Raw genomic sequence first — 17,048 nt, forward strand, 5'->3', positions numbered from 1 at the left:
TTGAATGAATGAATAAGTGAATTGAGAGACATGAAGTTTTACTTATCCCCACCAAGTGGCAATTCAACCCTTGTTTAGTATGACTGGCCTAGGATCATCACTTTTCTCAAGCAATACTGCTCCTACCCCAAGGCACACATGCTTTAAGGCTCTCTGCAAGCAGAGTGCTGGAAGGAAATACTCCTGGGCCATCTCCTTTAAATTAACCAACTTGGTACCCGTCCTTCTGGACCGGTAAACCATGTCATGTCTCTCCACTTCTGCTTGGAAAGAAAACTGCTTTCATCTTTTTTATTAGTAGGAGGCGTAAGGCTCCAAAATTCTCAAAGGATTAATAGACCTAGACTTAATGCCCAAAGTGTGGTCCCTGGACCAGCAGCAGTGGCATCGCTTGGGGGCTTTTGCTAGAAATGCAGGATCTCAGCCACACCCCAGAACCACTGAATTCGAATCTGCATTTTCGCAAGATCCCCAGGGAATTCTTATGCACATTTGAAATTGAGAATCACCAATTTTAAATGAAATATTAATTTTTTGAAACTAGCTCCTAACAAAGCCAAATGCTTACTCTAAATGGTGAAGAAAAAAGGTTAAAGAATCTGATGAGTTCCCCCACAAGCTGTGGAGTTGGTGGGTAGATCTTGATTTGTCTTTTTTTTTTCCACTTCCTATAAACCAAGACACTGAGAACTCAAATATTAGCTGTTATCTGTCTAGGGTTGACCCTAGTACCACTGATACAAAGAGAATGAATTTAACTCTTAATAGGCCACCAAGAATAAACCTGGCTGGGTGAAGGCTGGGAAGGAGGTATTCACATAATAAAGAATAAAAACACAGATTGTCTCACTAGTAATCATTATTTCTGAAAAACACCATGATTAGTATTTCAAGTCCAAGTTTTCAACACTCTCAGGAAATCAATTTTCTTGCCTAAAAGGCAATACCCCCGCAGCCGTCACTATGACACTTCAGGAACGTGCGGAGTATGGGATTTGCATTATCCTATTAACGCTCCCAGCGATTCTTTGTGGCAGATACATCATGCACAGTTTACAGATAAGGAAACCGAGACTCAAGGAGCTTGAGTAACAGAACCAAAGGTCACCCTCAGGTCTGTTTGACAGAAAGCACCTTGGGATAGGGTTTTGGCTGAGTCATTGGGCAGGTGCTCTCCACAGCCCAACCACATTAGAACCCACTAGGCCGGGTGGTGAGACGTAGCTGTCCCACTGGGACAAGCATTTTCAAAAAAAAAAAAAAAAAAAAGGCTTTAATGAGGGATAATCTACATACCTGAAAATCCACCGCATCTTTTTAAGATGCTAAAGAATGTGAACATTCATGGAAATAAAGATGTTCTTTTCCCTCTAGAAGGAAAGCCAAAGAGGTGGTGAGCCCAGACGAGCGAGCAGGATTCCAAGGAGCCCATGAGTTGGGCAGGCCTACCTTGGATTCCATACAGCCGGTTGAGGCGCGACCGCCGGGCCTCGTCGGGGTAGGGAACTGCATGCAACGACATCTCACTGAAGTACTGGTTGAATGAGTCCTCTGACCTAGAGACACACAGGGAGACAAAGCCCTATTACCCCCAAGGCACCACCATTGGGTCCTCCCCACCTTCCACCAAGTCGTGCCCAGGGCTCTACAGATGCCGGGGCTTCTAATGATCGTGCTCCTCGGACACCAGGCCAGAGGAGAACACTGTCCTACCCATTCCAGTGCACACCCCAAAGCAAAGCTCCACACAACAGGTGGACGCCAAACTGAAATGCCAGGCCACTTCAACATCCTGCTTCTCTGCACCCTACACATTCAGCTCACCCTTAACTTCTCCTTTTCCAACACTGACAGGTCTTACTTTTATGAGGAGTCTACATGTTCAGATACCACATTCCCCGCAATGTTTGTAATCTGTGCACATAACAGTGATGCGTACAGGACACTTAACCAAGCATATACCTACGACTCCATGTCTAAGAAACTCTAGGAGTGATAAATCTAATCAAGTGATAGAAAGCAGATCCGGGGATCTGTGGGGCTGGGATTTGGGGGTGAGGATTAACTGAGAAGAGGCACGAGGGATTCTTTTAATTGACGGGAATGTTCTACACCTTCACTGTGCTGGTCACACAGGTACATACATTAGTGAAAATACATTGAACTGGACATCCAGAGTGTATGAATTTCACTGTATGTAAATTGTACTTCAATAAAGCTGACGTTTTTTATTATTTACTTATTTATTTTGCCTGCACCACGAGGCTTGCAAGATCTTGGTTCCCTGACCAGGGATCAAACCTGCACCCTCCGTAGTGAAAGCGCGGAGTCCTAACCACTGGACCTCCACTCCAGGGAATTCCCAAGTTGATATTTTTTAAGGCTTTAACAAAGTGACTCCTCCCTGTGGCATGCCTTCAGGCTTGCCCCACTCCATGTGGGGGTGGGGGGGGCACGGTGTAGTGGGGCAGGGCCCACGGGCCAATAAACTGAGGACAGCACCATGCAGACATCAAGGGTACGACAGTGGACACAAGGCCCTCCATGTGTTGCCATCTCAGAGACCCTTCTGTGAACAGAACACCTGGTGGCTCGGTCTGAACTGGGGCTGGAGTTTTGAGATGAAGGAAGGTCACTGATGAGTAAAGCCGGCAAGAGGGCAAGAAACAGAGGAGACTGAGGCTAAAAGGCCCTGATGTACTCCAGGAAGAATGTCTTTTCTTGTTTTGAGGAGAGCCCCTAGAAAAAGCACGTGGCCAGAGCTAAGAGAAATGACTGCAGAGCCGGCTAGGATAGATGCCACATTCCATTATTCTCCGGCTCTTTTCTTTCCATCCTCCCCCCTCCACATCCTCTCACCACCATCCACAAAGCTGAACTAATCAGAAAAAAATGCATGCTAATCTCAAATGCCCCAGGCCAGAATTGGGATGTCCCTTAATAATGACAGCAAGGATGGGTTTTTCTTGGCTCCCCTTCAGACAATTACGTGAGTAAATATGAAATGTATCTGTCCCTGCGATAATCATCCCAGATATGTCTTCCCTGATCCCTATCCCCCAAGCTCTAAGCTAAAGAGGCGAGATGTGTATGGCAAGAGACATCCACCTAGAGAAAAGGGGAGATGCACCGCCACTCTCCCCAGCACACGTTACCTGTCTGCACTAACAAAGATGATCTCGAATTTCTGGCCCGCCTCCTTGATCTTCCGGTAGGATTCCACCAGGACCCGGGTGAGGCTTCGGCAGGGTGGACACTGGAAGACATGAGTGGGATCCTGCAGCCTCACGTAGCACCTTCTCCTTCCCAATTCCCAGCCACCTGCCCATAGAGGCCAGGTCAGCAACACCCAAGCAGGATTCGGATCGCGGTTCCAGTTTATGGAAGAGGCAGAAACAAACGTGCCTCTCATGATGGCGCGTATCCAGCACAGGCCCTGCCCCATCCACTTGGATGCCAGCAGGCAGCAGTTAAAACGAGCTCCCCCGGGGCCCAGGAGGAGCCTCGTCAGAATGGGTTAGGAGGACTCCTCTTTTTATTTATTTATTTTTTAGGGGGAAGGACTACCCTTTTAGGCCAGTGCAAAGAAGTCGTTTTCTTGCTGCTAATATCATTCATCACAATAAACACTTGCAGCACGCCAGCAATGCATCGGGCACAGGAGAAGGCAAGGATGCCGGGAAATGACACCTGAGCAGTCACACCTCCAGAAGCCAACCCCAGCTGGTCTTGGTGGTGACATCACTGCTCCCTTCTGTCTGGACTAAAGAGGGACCAAACACTCACCCAGTGTGCAGAGAAATAGACTCCCACGTGAGACCCCTCCAGGCTGCTGCTCTCCAGGGACTGCCCATTATTTCTAAGCAAGGGCCCTGCAATGACTTCCCTGAAGGGTTTAGGCCCCCAAGGGAATTCCAAACCTGAAACAGGCAACAGATAGCGAGAATGTTAGAGAATGTTAAGACTCTTCCTCGTGGCCTCTGACCCAAAAGGCCTCAGGGCTGCAGAGCATGACTTTATCACCAAACAGTATTTTTTAACATATCCATAGAATCCGCAGCTAAAGCAGGAATAAAAGCAGGACTCATTCACGGCAGAGCCCTACCTACCTTCAAGGCAATGGTTCCTGAACCTGGATGACCACAGGACCCATCTCCTGGGGGGCTTTTGAAAAGTACAGAAGCCCAGGTCACCCCCCCACCCCCAGTCTCAGGATTCAGGGGCAAGGCTGAAGATGCATGTCCAAAACAAAGCAAAACGACTCCCCGAGTAATTGTGATGATGGGACAGTTGGGAAATCACTGCCTTGGGTATTAACCGTGAGTTTCTTCAATTCCAGCCCTGGACTCTCAGTGGCTCTCAACTCTGCATTTTAGAATCAGCTGGGGAATTGTAAAATTCCCCACCCCCAGAGATTCTGATTCAGCTGGTCTGGGTTGGGGCCCAGGGAACCAAGTGAGATGAGAATTTCAGTCTACTGAAAGGAAAGCCTAAAACCACTCAACCCAGATGGTTGACATTTTGGTGACACGTAATTCCCAGGCAGGAAGAGCAAATGATATGCTCCCCCACTCAACAGAACAGTGTTTTCTCACAGGGTGGTCCAGGGACCACTGCCTCAAAATCGCCTGGGGCCGGTGGAGGATGGGAGGTAGAAAGAAGCACAGCCTGGCTGAAAAAGCAGGTGGCCAAGCCCACCCTGAAACAAATGGATCCAAAATCTGGGGGTGGAGGCGGGGAAGCTGGGTTTTTAACAAGCTTCAGAGTGGGGTGTGTGTGTGTGTGTGTGTGTGTGTGTGTGTGTGTGTGTGTGTGTGTGTGTGTCTGTCTGTCTGTCTGTCTGTGTGTGTGTGTCTGTGTGTGTGTGTGTGTGTGTGTGTGTGTTTACATTTCAGAAGGTAAAGACTTGGTTCTACCTGCCCTGGTTTTTACTGAGGACAATTCTTTGAAGCAGGTGAAATTTTTACTGGGAAAATTTGTGACCCGGGTTGAATCCTCCAATTGGATCAGTAAGTGAGGGACAGAAGATCTTGTAACACTTTTATGACTTTTATGACTCCAGTGCACAGGGTTGGGGGGCGGGGGTTGAGAGAAGGAGAGAAACAGGCCCTGGACAGCCTCTGAGCAGGGTGATGAGAGCCAGCCAGGCACAGCCAGCCACCCAACCAGTCAGCAAGACCAAGGCTTAGGACTTGAGCAGCCCCAAGAACTGAGGGGCCCTCACCGCCAGGCCAGCAGAGCAATGCAGAGATTGTGACTTTGCTATGGTAAAATTTTAATGAGAAAAAACCCCCGAAACCACACAGCCTGCCTCTGATTGTGAAGGTGAGAGCTGCCGTTGAAACAGCACTAGGAGTCGGAATCTGGGCTCAAGCCATTTCTCAATGGCCTCCTCAGCCCTCAAAGCTAAACTTCCTTTTTCAGATTCCATCTCCACTGGCCCATGAATTAAAGCCCCCATGAGGGACATTCTGATCTCCGTAAAAATCTTAACCATGACCTGGAGAATACTGTAATTTCATCAAGACAATATTCTCTAGCCAAATAAACCCACACTCATATATTTCCTTTATACACTCTCTACCAACAGGGAGGAGGGCAGGGCAGGGGGGTAGAGCAGGGAGTATGGGTGGACAAAGCAAGGTCTTACCCTCTGGGTCATCGCGGATCACCAGCAGCCCATTCCTGCACACGACCTTCCCGGTGGTGGCGTCTAAGAATATTAGTGATGGAATGTTGGAAATTCGATATTTGTTCCAAAGTTTAAGCTATAAGAAGAAAAGTAAAAGAAGGTGGTTAAATCCAAACCAGATTAATTGCAGAGTTCTTCGGAGCCTCTTGGGCCTCAGGGGTAGACAGGCTGGAAAACACGAAAGTACAGATTAAATGAATTACTGATTGAAAGCAGGGCTGGCTGGGCAAAAGGGGCAAGAGAAGCTACAATCCCACTTGTCCCTGCGGCCTGAGACAGTGGAGCGGACCCCAAGTCAGAGCCACACGCAGGCTCAAGTCACAGCAGAGGCCGACGGAGAACCACACTCGCCCTGGGTGAGCTTTTCTCTCCTACCTCCCCCGTGGGCACTGTCTCTAAGAAGCACGAACATGAAGATGGATCAGGCATCTTTCAGATACAGTCAGACCTCCACCAGGTGGTTAAGGCAGGAAGGGAGGCTTTTTATTGGTGCCTCTCCACCCTATCAGCAGGCAGGTGTTTGGCCGTGTCCCCTTGGCCCCAAGGGAGAAGGGACAAGGGCATTCAACAGGTGACCAAGAGTTAAAATCGGCCCCTCTCCCCACTTCACCAGGTCCATGCACCGAAATATAGGTAGTCTCTCTAAATGTGTGCCACTCAGCCTGCAAACACTTGGGAAGCACGATCCTCAGCCAGCCCCAACCCTCATTTCCCTGTGCCACTTAAAACAATCCCCAGTCCTTGGCAGGTCCCTGCAGTCAGCTGCGCCAGCTGTCAGAGGGCCAGGGTCTGAGAGCCGAGGCTGAGAAAGTGTGAAGGCGACAGCCCAGGGCTAGCAGCCGAGTGTGTGCTGGCTCCTTTGTAAGCTCCTGGCCGTCTGGGTGGTGCTAGTCAGGTGGGCCGCTGAGAGCTCTGGAACTGAACTGCCAAGGCCAGAAAGTGACGTAAAGAAATGAAATGTTGAACTACCAATGCACCTCCAGAAAAGAAAGAAACAAGGGGAGATTGCAGGATGGCCCACTGGTGATTCATCTGTGAGCCTCCCTTCTGGGGGCCTGGGGCCCAGACAGGAGGGGCTTGCCCTGTGGGCACTGGCACAATAGGGTATGGAGGTGTCGAGGGAAACAGGCATCAAAAATCCAGCTGCATAAAGCAGAGGAAAAGGCATGGGTGGCTGTGATCATTGTTTTAACTCAGTCCCAAGCAGCCAGGGAGTTGGGCAGGGTATCTGCCAAGAAATGTGAGGCCTACCCAGCCTATGGAGACCTGGGTCTTGGCAGGAAGGGTTGTGGGACCCCATCTCTCACTGGGTGGGCCCCGCTTAGTGCTGCATGTTTTTCCCAGTCTCACGTTTCCATTGGGCTCCCCAAACCAGCCAGGACCTCAGATCAAGGGTGACTCTGCCCATAAAGTTTCCAGTGACCGATTTTGCACTATTCCCAAGAAACCCGATACAGGATTCAGATTAAACACTCTTAAGAGGTTCAACAACAAAACAAGACCATCCTACCCACTGGGATTAGCCTTACAAGTTTGCTGGTACCAGGATCCAGCCAGGTTAAAAAAAAAAAAAAAGTTGGGGTGGTGGGGGATTAAGATTATCAGATTTTTCTGATTTCAAAAGTAACTACTGGGGGGAAAAGTAACTATTGGGAAAAATGGGAAACAGAGCAAACCACAAAAACTGAGATAAAAATAACCCATGACTCATCACTTATGAAAGCTTAGACAATTTTATATTCCACCAACGGCAAATGAGAGCACCCGTTTTCTGGTACTCTCACCAACATTATCACTACCATTAGTTTCCCCAATTTGATAGGAAAAAATGATGCTCATTTTTGTTGCTTATCTTTCTTTTACTTACTGATGTTTAGGAGATACACATCTATCTCACTGTTATAAATACACTGTTTTTCCCAAGATGTTTTTTTTACAAGTGGTAAGTGCTGCAATTCATTGAACAGATATTAACTGAGCACCTACTATGTGCCAGCCCAAGGGACAAGAAAGAACAAGGCAGATGACGTGGCTGCCTTTGCAGAGCTTCTATTCTAGTGGGAGAGACAGACAATATAAGCAAGAATATATAGAGAAAAATAATTTCAGGCACTTGTAAGCAATAAAAAGAAGCCAGAGCAGGGTAAGAGCGAAGGCACACTGCGGGGAGTGGTACACGTTTTAGTGAGTGCTCTGGAAGGCATCTTTGAAGAAATGGCATTTGAGCACAGATAATGACATGAAACAAGTCACGTGCACACGGTGGGAGGCTGAATGGGGAAGGTGATAGTGGACGCAGCCAGACAGTCAGGGAGGGGAGCCACGATGAGGTCAGAAGGGCAGTCGTGGACCAGATCTTCAAGGCCCTGTAGACGTGTAAAAATAACGGAATTTTATTCTAAGCATAGAGTCAGACCTCCATATCCACAGGTCCCACATCTGCGGATTCAACCAAGCGCAGATCAAAAATATTCGGGGGAGGGCTTCCCTAGTGGCGCAGTGGTTGAGAGTCCGCCTGCCGATGCAGGGGACACGGGTTCGTGCCCCGGCCCGGGAAGATCCCACATGCCGTGAAGCGGCTGGGCCCGTGAGCCATGGCCGCTGGGCCTGCGTGTCCGGAGCCTGTGCTCCGCAACGGGAGAGGCCACAACAGTGAGAGGCCCGCGTACCACAAAAAATATATATGTATATTTGGGGGGAAAAAAAAATCAAGAAAGTTCTAAAATGCAAAGCTTGAATTTGCCAAGCGCAGGCAACTATTTACATAGCGTTTACATTGTAGGTATAACTATTTACGTTATATGTACACTGTATTAGGTATTGTAAGCAATCTAGAAAAGATCTGAAGTGTACAGGAGGATGTGTATAGGTTATATGCAAATATCGTGCGATTTTATATAAGGGACTTGAGCATCCGCGGATTTTGGTATCTGTGAGGATCCTAGAGCCTTGGATGACCAGGTGAGGTCATCCAAGGAGAAGACACGGCTACAGAGGAAAAGGGACCCCAGGGGAGAGCCGAGTACCACCCACAGCAGGCTGAGGAGTGATGAATGACACAGGAAAACAGGGAGACTCCAGTGTCCCAATAGGCAGGTGAGCAAAGTGTTTTGGAGAGGACAGTGTAGGCCACTGTGTCAAATGCCCTGAGATGTTGAATAAGATGAGGACAGAGAACTGACCAGTGGATGTGGCACCAATGGTCACATATGACCTTGATGGGGGTCAGGGAGGAGTCAGTGCAGGGGTGAAGCTGACAGACACACTGGAATGAAGAGGGAAGGACGGGGCACAGCTCTGTCCAGCACACATGCCTACAATGGGCCTGGGACCCAGACAAGTCCAAGTCGTCCTGACAACACGTGAAACATCAAGAGGAGAATAACACAAAGAAGAAACGTTATAAAAAGAGGAGAAAATAGCAGATAAGGGGCTGAGGTAGTGACTATAGGCAACTCTCTTTAAGAGTTTTGCTGTAAAGGAAGCAAAGAAATGGGATTGTAGCTGGAAAAATGAGGTCAGATGATGAGGTCAGAGGGAGGATATTTTAAAGATGGGAGACACTGTAATATATGCAACTGGAAATAATACAGAAGAGAAAGAAGAAAACTGATGAAAAGGAAACGTGTAGAAGCAAAGTCCTTGAATAGGCAAAAAGGTGCGATTCAGGTCATGGAAAGATGGAATTGTAAAAACAGCTAATTTTTAAATATACAGTCATTCCTCGGTATCCACAGGGGACTGGTTCCAAGACCTGCCGCAGATACCAAAATCTTGGAATGCTCAAGGTGGCCCGCCATATTCTCGGTTCCACATCTGTAGATTCAACCATCCACAGATAGTGCAGTAATATAGTATTTACTATGGAAAAAAAACACCAAAACTGTGTATAAGTGACCCACACAGTTAAAACCCATGTTGTTCAAGGGTCAACTATACACATTTCAAAGTAGTTTTTAGTCTGAATAAAAAAATCATGCCATTTGCAAATAAAAACAACTTCATCTTCTTTTTTCAATATTTATATTACTTATTTCCTTTTCTTGTAGAACTATTCTGGCTGGGATTTCCAGAACAATATTAAGTAGCGAGCATCCTTATCTTCTAGTTGACTATAATGGATATATCTGTAATATTTTACTATCATATGTAATATTAGCCATTGCGTTGAGACAGATATCCTTTAACATGTTCAACAAAACAGTCTTGAATATTATCCAGCCTGAAAAAGGAAGGGTATGCTACAATAAGGATGAACATTGTGGACATATGCTAAGTGAAATAAGCCGGTCACTGAAAGACAAATACTGTATGATTCCACTTAAATGAGGTACTTAGAGTAGCCAAAATCATAAAGACAAATTGTAATGGTAGTTGTCAGGGGGTGGGGGGATGGGAGAAAGAGTTACTATTCAATGGGTGTACAGTTTCAGTTTTACAAAGATGAAAAGAGTTATGGGGATAGATGGTGGTGATGGTTGCACAACAACATGCATGAATATATTTAATACCACTGCAATGTACACTTAAAAATAGTTAAGATGGTAAATTTTGTTATGTCTATCTTACCACAATTTTTAAAAAATAGCCTTCCTTAACACTTTGAACAAAAGTTTTATCAGGAAAAGGGCTTCCCTGGTGGCACGGTGGTTGGGAGTCCGCCTGCCCATGCGGGGGTCCTGGGTTCGAGCCCTGGTCCGGGAGGATCCTGCATGCCACAGAGCAACCAGGCACGTGCACCACGGCTTCTGAGCCTGCACTCTAGAGCCCACGAGCCACAACTACTGAGCCCGCGTGCCACAGCTACTGAGGCCTGAGCGCCTGGAGCCCGTGCTCCGCAACAAGAGTGGCCCCCGCTCACCGCGACTGGAGAGGGCCCGCGCACAGCAGCGAAGACCCAGCGCAGCCAAGGGTAAATAAATAAATAAAACAATGGATCTATTAAAAACAAAAAAAAAGTTTTATCAGGAATGGATGGTTACTTTAAGGTTATTCTTTTGACTTGTGGTATATTTCATTAGTAACCACTCTACGGTTAAACCATCCTTGCCTTCATAGAAGAAATCTTCCCTGGTCACGTGTATTGTTAAGGGATCACTATAATAATATCTCCCCAGGGACTTGGGACTCTCACAAGCAAATGGCATCTTGTAACAACAAGCTTTTTGGTAGCTAGTCTTTTTCCTAAAGGAAACTGCAGCCTGTGAGCTTTAAGTATAAAGATGGCAGATGTAATGTGATTGTAATAGAGCAGTTTGAATGTAGGCACCCGTATTATACTTGAAACATAAGCATGTGATTGGCTCTTGGCTAGATATTTTTTGAGGAATGGTGGCTTATGGTACCTGGGCAACATAGCCCCTAAATGCTGGGCTACTTATGGTACCTGGGCAACATAGCCCCTAAATGCTGGGCCACTCAGTGTGAGTCAGGACCATCCCCCAGCTGATGTCATAAGAGGAGGACCTGAGGATGAGGCCTGCTTAGTGTAGTACCTTTTAAGACTCTAAACATAGAGGTGCTGTCCCCTCCCCCATAACAGATAAGGAAGAATTCAATTTTTTCTGGGTCCCTCAAGTAGGCAGAAGGACTATAACACCCTCCCCTTGTCCTACCTCAGATCATCACAGATATTTCTTTTTTCCCAACATCCTCCTTACAGAGGGAAGAAACTGTAACCCCTGTGACCCTTACCTTCCTCCCTCCCTCGAGAGCCTCCCCTTTCTTTCCCACTGGATCTCAAGGAAGACAGGAGGTCATGGCTGTGTTTTGTCCATTGTTGTTAGACCTTGTTTCCAAGTAAAGGTCCACTGGGTTAGTGGGAAAAAATTATGTTTCTAGACTCACATCTGATGCTGAAAAGTTGATCCTTTTGTAGACTAACATATCATGGCCTAATTTTATATGATAGTGATTTATTTAGGAACTTATATCATTCATCAGTGATTTATAGATTTGCTTGGAACTATCTGTCTCAGGTTCTAGCATCCCGATTACTCTGCTCTGAAACTGTGCAGAAGGCATAAGAATGATCATTCCAACCATGTCAATTTATGTTAGAAAAGTCACACAGGTCTGCTTTGATGATTCTTTTATACCAACTGGAGACGAGCTTAAAGAAATGATCACCAAGATTCACCTCTGTACCTTTAAGTGTGGCTGACATCTCAAGTCCACTGAAGGTTTTCAAAAAGGCCTCTTAAAACATTGGTTTCATAACCATTTTGGGCTCACAGACACTTTTGATGATAAAAGCTACATATAGATCCTTTCCCCAGAGGAAAATACACATGCACAAAAAAGTCTGTGTGTAATTTCATAGAGTTCGTGATTTCTTTGAAGCCAGATTATTGAACCTGTCTGACTCCAAGAGGTCTATGGACCCCAGAAAAAGACCCCCTTCTTTTAAGAGTTCACTTTAGTACATGGCTTAACCTTGATTCAACTGGGAGAACTATGATATTGCCCCATCTTTACTCTTGTCATGAAAAATCAAATAAAAACCAGCATTTACCTAAACTCGAAGATGATGCAATGGTGAAGGGTGGGAGGTTAAAATCTCACTATATGCAGCTTCCATTTTCCCAAACTTATTCAGAGCTGGGTACCGCCTGTGGTCTCCAATTCATCCCTTTGCCTTCAGGATGGTGAAGATCAGAACCACCCGGGACAGAGCACTAACGGTGCTTTATTTTTTAAGGATCCCTAGGAAATGAGCTCATAGTCTTTTCTGGTATGATATTAGAGCATTTAACCAGAGTCAGGAGCATAAGTGCTTCTACATTGTCTCAAAGCTCTTCTTGGGAGGAAATAACGGTGGTGGAGGAAGCAAATGGGCTTCTGAGGGCCTGGGTTTCCATCCTGGCCCTGACATCTCAGTAGATGTCAGTAGGTGACACGGTACCAGACCTTGGGCAGGTCACGTCTGCTGGCCTAGCACGGTCATACCCACATCGCAGGATGCACACGGAACTTAAACGACGTAACGTTGTGTGGAGACACTCTGAAAACTAAAGCATTACACACATGAGACACATTATTAATATCTGAATCAAATTTATGCTTACTTCCCCCTTGTCTTGTCAGCATCCTTTTCAAAAAATGTTTTCCTGTCAACTCTATTTTAAAGTTAATCAATCAACTGCCTAGGCTGCATATAAAACTCCTCAGAAAACAGGGATTTCCTTCTGTAGCAAGTGGTCTTTTTGCCATAAGCACCTTCTGCAAAACACGTACATATTCGGGGCCCAGTTTAATGTGGTCCCTTTGCCTTCCCCCCCCAACACTTTCTTCCTCCTACCTCCCATTTTGGATTTCCAGATCTTTTTTTTTTTTTTTTTTTTTTTTTTTTTTCCCACTACACGGGCCTCTCACTGTTGTGGCCTCTCCCGTTGCGGAGCACAGGCTCCAGACGCACAGGCTCAGTGGCCATGGCACACGGGCCCAGCCGCTCTGCGGCATGTGGGGTCCTCCCGAACCGGGGCACGAACCCGCGTCCCCTGCATCGGCAGGCGGACTCTCAACCACTGCGCCACCAGGGAAGCCCGGATTTCCAGATCTTAAAGAGGCATCTGGATTTTTTTTCTTAAACTGACCCTGGATTTTGCTTTTCTCTCCTTTTAAGAGAACTCTGACCTCACATCTGATTCTGGCTTGGAAGTGTGAAATACCATACAGTCTGCTACCAAGGAGCATAGGAGGGAGAGGAGCCATGCCAGGCGGTTCCCATCCCAGCACCTGAAACTGGGAGGTGGATTGAGGGCAGGAGCTCCTTCCAGGTCACCAGGACAAAAAAGGCTAACGGCTACTGAACAGGTTCATTAGAAGGGCCATGCTGACCGGCACTGCTGCAGGTGGGAGAGACCCCGTAACTTTTATTTACATCCAATGCCTGCTCTCGCTCAAGTGACCATCCTGGCACAACGTCCACCCAGAGTTCATTTTGATGCCACATCCCACCTCCTTTCATAGCTACCCAGAGGCCAGGCAACTCAGAGAGAATGCGTCCCAGCAAATGCCCAAAGCCTAGAATACAGAAGGCAAGGCAGCAAAGATGAAATAGACAAAAAGAAAGAGGAGACAATATTAGCTAGACTTGGCCAAAAGCAAAAAGGCTGACAAACCGGGCTATCCAGTTACTTAAAAGTTCCCATTCCTCAGCCTGGTGGCAGGTTCTCGTTAGCGATCTCAAGACTGCCGTAGGAGCTACCATCCCAGGAGTGCCGACCAGAAATGCTTTTACAGTGACCCACCGAACAATGAAGCAAATATCAAAAGGGATGGGACTGGGGACTGGTAAACTGTAAAAATGCAGACTCTAAAGCTGAGCTAATCGGAAACCCTGGTGGGATTAGTCAGCACCCACACATGCCACAGGGAAATTCAACCTGGCAATTTCTGAGAAGCCCCAGCTCCTGAGGGTGACACAGAATCTGCCTCTCATTCTGAGGACTGGGTCTTGCACTTGACTGGGGGTCTAAGTTTTTAATTTCTCAACAGCTGCTGAAAATCTGTGGGATCAAGCCAAAGCTAACATAGATGTAGGATTAATCAGCCAGCTCCTTGGCAAGGTCAGCTGGAACCTTCTCAGGCAGACCTTACTCCAGCCCTTCCACCGAAGGCTGGCCACGGTCAACACCATCCTTTCTGGAAGCAGCATGTGAAAACAGATCTTCAAAAGTGTCCCTACCCTTTCTAACCAAACATGACCAAAGCCCATTATATATGCAGTGTGAGAGGGAAATCCCCCCTGTCCCACTGTCCAATGTCAAGGCAGTATATACATACACTAGAGGTTACTCAGCACAGGTTCTGGAGCCCAGGTCTAACTCTGCTCCGGCCACTTGTTAGTTGGTGACCACAGGCAAGCTACCTAACTCCTCTCTTAGTTTTCTCACTTGCAAAATGGAGATAACAGTACCTACACCTCACTGGGCTGTTGTAAAGATTAGATGTGTCATATAATGTGCTCAGAATAGGGCCTGACCCAGGTTAGGTACTATATAAGTGTTAGCTGCTATTATTATTATTGCTGTTGTTGTTGTTATCCCAGAACCATTCTAAATGCTCCAGCAGGCCCTTGTCCTTATATCCCCAGAGTTAAGACCAAGCCTTGCTTCTGAGGCAGGATTCCCAGTGTGTGATTTGGCCTGAGACTCCAATTTCCCAGCCTGGTACAGCGGTTGGCCAAGTACAGTGCTTTTGGCACATGTTATGTGTTCAGTAAATGATGGTGAGCAAATGGAGGAAAGACAATGGAAGGAAGGAAGGGAGAGAGGAAACACTGTTGATGGGTCAGCCAGACTAGATGCCCAGCTACACAATCAAGTCCAGCCGTTTAAAGGGCTTCTTGATGACCAAGACTCTTCCTTGTTCCTTGGGAGACTTGGGGGCCCAGAAAGCTCTTTAAACTGCAGAATAAAGTACCCAGAACAAGTGCTGGTGGAATTAAAGCTCTTATCCCTTTATCTAACAGTGTCTCTGATCCCTTCCCTTCCCCAGCTCTCCTCTGTCTGGAGGCAACACAGAGAATGGACCAGTGAGATCAAGGAAGAGGCACAAGTGGACTGGGCTGGGCTGATCGGAACCTGCACCAGCTTATGAGAAATCAAAGCCCTCCCAGGGCAGCAGCTCTGAAACTAGATTAACAATGAATTTCCCCTTCACTACAGCTGTTTTAGAAAGAGGACCTGTGCCCTAAGGGTCGTTGAGCGTGAGGTTTACAAAATAACATGTCCTCACTGCTTCTTGCAGACAAAGGCACCAGGCCTGAAATACACCACACGCTCTGCCTCTGCATCCATCTCTGCTACTCCAGGCTGCCGTAAAAGAAAAAGACAAGACTAGGTAGGAGGGATGTTATAAATTTACTCTTCATTTCCCCAAATCTCAGAATAGTAAGTTTTCTAGCTGATTTACAGCTGACCTAGCTGGGCTGCGCAATCCAGCAGAGATTCAGCAGGTGTGATTCACTTACAACAATAATCAAAGTGCCACAGGGGACATGAAGGGTGTGAGACACCAGGCCTGCCTTCAGGAGCCTTACGGTTTAGCAGTGGAAAATGGTAAAAATGGTCAATGTTATATCTATTTTACCACACGCACAAAAGTGGAGCTATAACTACTTCTGTGCAGGCATAACATGCGGTAACTGCCAGGAAAAGTGAGCAAAAAGGGCCAGAAGGAAGCCTGGCTCCATCTTAGTTTAATGAACGTGCCAGGAATGGCTCTGTGTGTTCAATCAAACAGGCTTACTGTTTCAAACATCCTCCATAAAACCACTGTGATTCCATGCAGGGGCAGCCCCAAGAAGCAACAGCTCAGGGCTGAGTTTGGTCCTTGTTGGTCACTCAAATCTTTAGTCAGTACTTCTATCAGAAGGCAGTACAGGTAAAATGGTTAAGAACATGGTTCTGGAGCAGACTACCGGGGTTCAAATCCCAACTCTGCTACATCCCTGCTGGGTGATGTGGGGCAAGTTACTTCACCTCTCTGAGCCTCTATTTCCTCATGAGTAAAGTGAGGATAATAACAATACCTGCTCCAAGTTGCTGTTGTTAGAATGAACTGGATTAATATACGTATAAGGCTTAGAACACTGCCTGGTACACAGTAAGTGTTCGATAAATGTCCGATAAATGTCAGAAATGATGATGAGGCCTAAAGAGGACACTGCCATTTCTCCTTGACCCTAAGTGGAAAAATGTGCTGACCCCTCTAACCCCCAACAAGCATCCATGTCAGCTGTAGATTCTGGCGGAGGCGGGGATGTGGGAAATGACTTCTTAGGCCTTGTGCAACGTGGGACACCTGCAGACGTAGGAACCAGGCCAGGAGACAACCCTACAGAGTAAGTGCTGGGTACTCCCAGCCTGGTGCTGTGGGGACTTGTTAAGTTCTTAAGAGCCTCACTTTGCTCTGCAAGACATTCTTTTACAACAGGAACCACTCTGCCGCTAGTATGAGGTGGAGGATCTGATACGCTGCTTCTTCCTTTTATCTCTTTATCCAAGAGACGTCTGTCCTTGTCAGCAGCCAGCCTTCCACCACACACCTCACTGGCTGACAGCAAGCTCTGCTTCTGTCTTCACTTGTGGCTCCAAAGTACTGTCAAAGCCCTGCCGGTTCCCAGCATGAGGGGCGCATACTATGCTTCTATTAGGTCCAACACAGAACCACCACTGCCCCTTCATCCTTCCTCCAAGCAGACTGCTGTGTTCTAGGGGCCTCCAAATCTTCACTGCATGAACGCGGGAGGGAAGCACACGTAGCAGCTGAGAGCACAGGCTCTGGGGGCAGATGGCCTGGAATCCTGGCTCTGCCCCTCAGGCAAATTACACAGCAGCCCCCCAGCCTC

At 47.1% G+C, this 17,048-nt stretch overlaps 1 protein-coding gene across 2 annotated transcripts in view; it reads right to left on the minus strand.

The window, feature by feature from the left end:
* NXN (nucleoredoxin) overlaps positions 1–17,048 on the minus strand; it is a 143,847-nt gene that overhangs the window by 18,064 nt on the left and 108,735 nt on the right. For both annotated transcript variants that reach the window (XM_007454240.1, XM_007454241.1), the window contains exons 2-5: positions 5,651–5,768; positions 3,787–3,920; positions 3,156–3,256; positions 1,450–1,556 (exon numbers count right to left, since the gene is read on the minus strand). In XM_007454240.1, the coding sequence (XP_007454302.1) occupies positions 1,450–1,556; positions 3,156–3,256; positions 3,787–3,920; positions 5,651–5,768 (460 nt within the window). The remainder of the gene's footprint in view (positions 1–1,449; positions 1,557–3,155; positions 3,257–3,786; positions 3,921–5,650; positions 5,769–17,048) is intronic.

This window comes from Lipotes vexillifer, unplaced genomic scaffold (genome assembly GCF_000442215.2).
Source record: "Lipotes vexillifer unplaced genomic scaffold, Lipotes_vexillifer_v1.1 scaffold680, whole genome shotgun sequence".
NCBI classification, from domain to species: domain Eukaryota; kingdom Metazoa; phylum Chordata; class Mammalia; order Artiodactyla; family Lipotidae; genus Lipotes; species Lipotes vexillifer.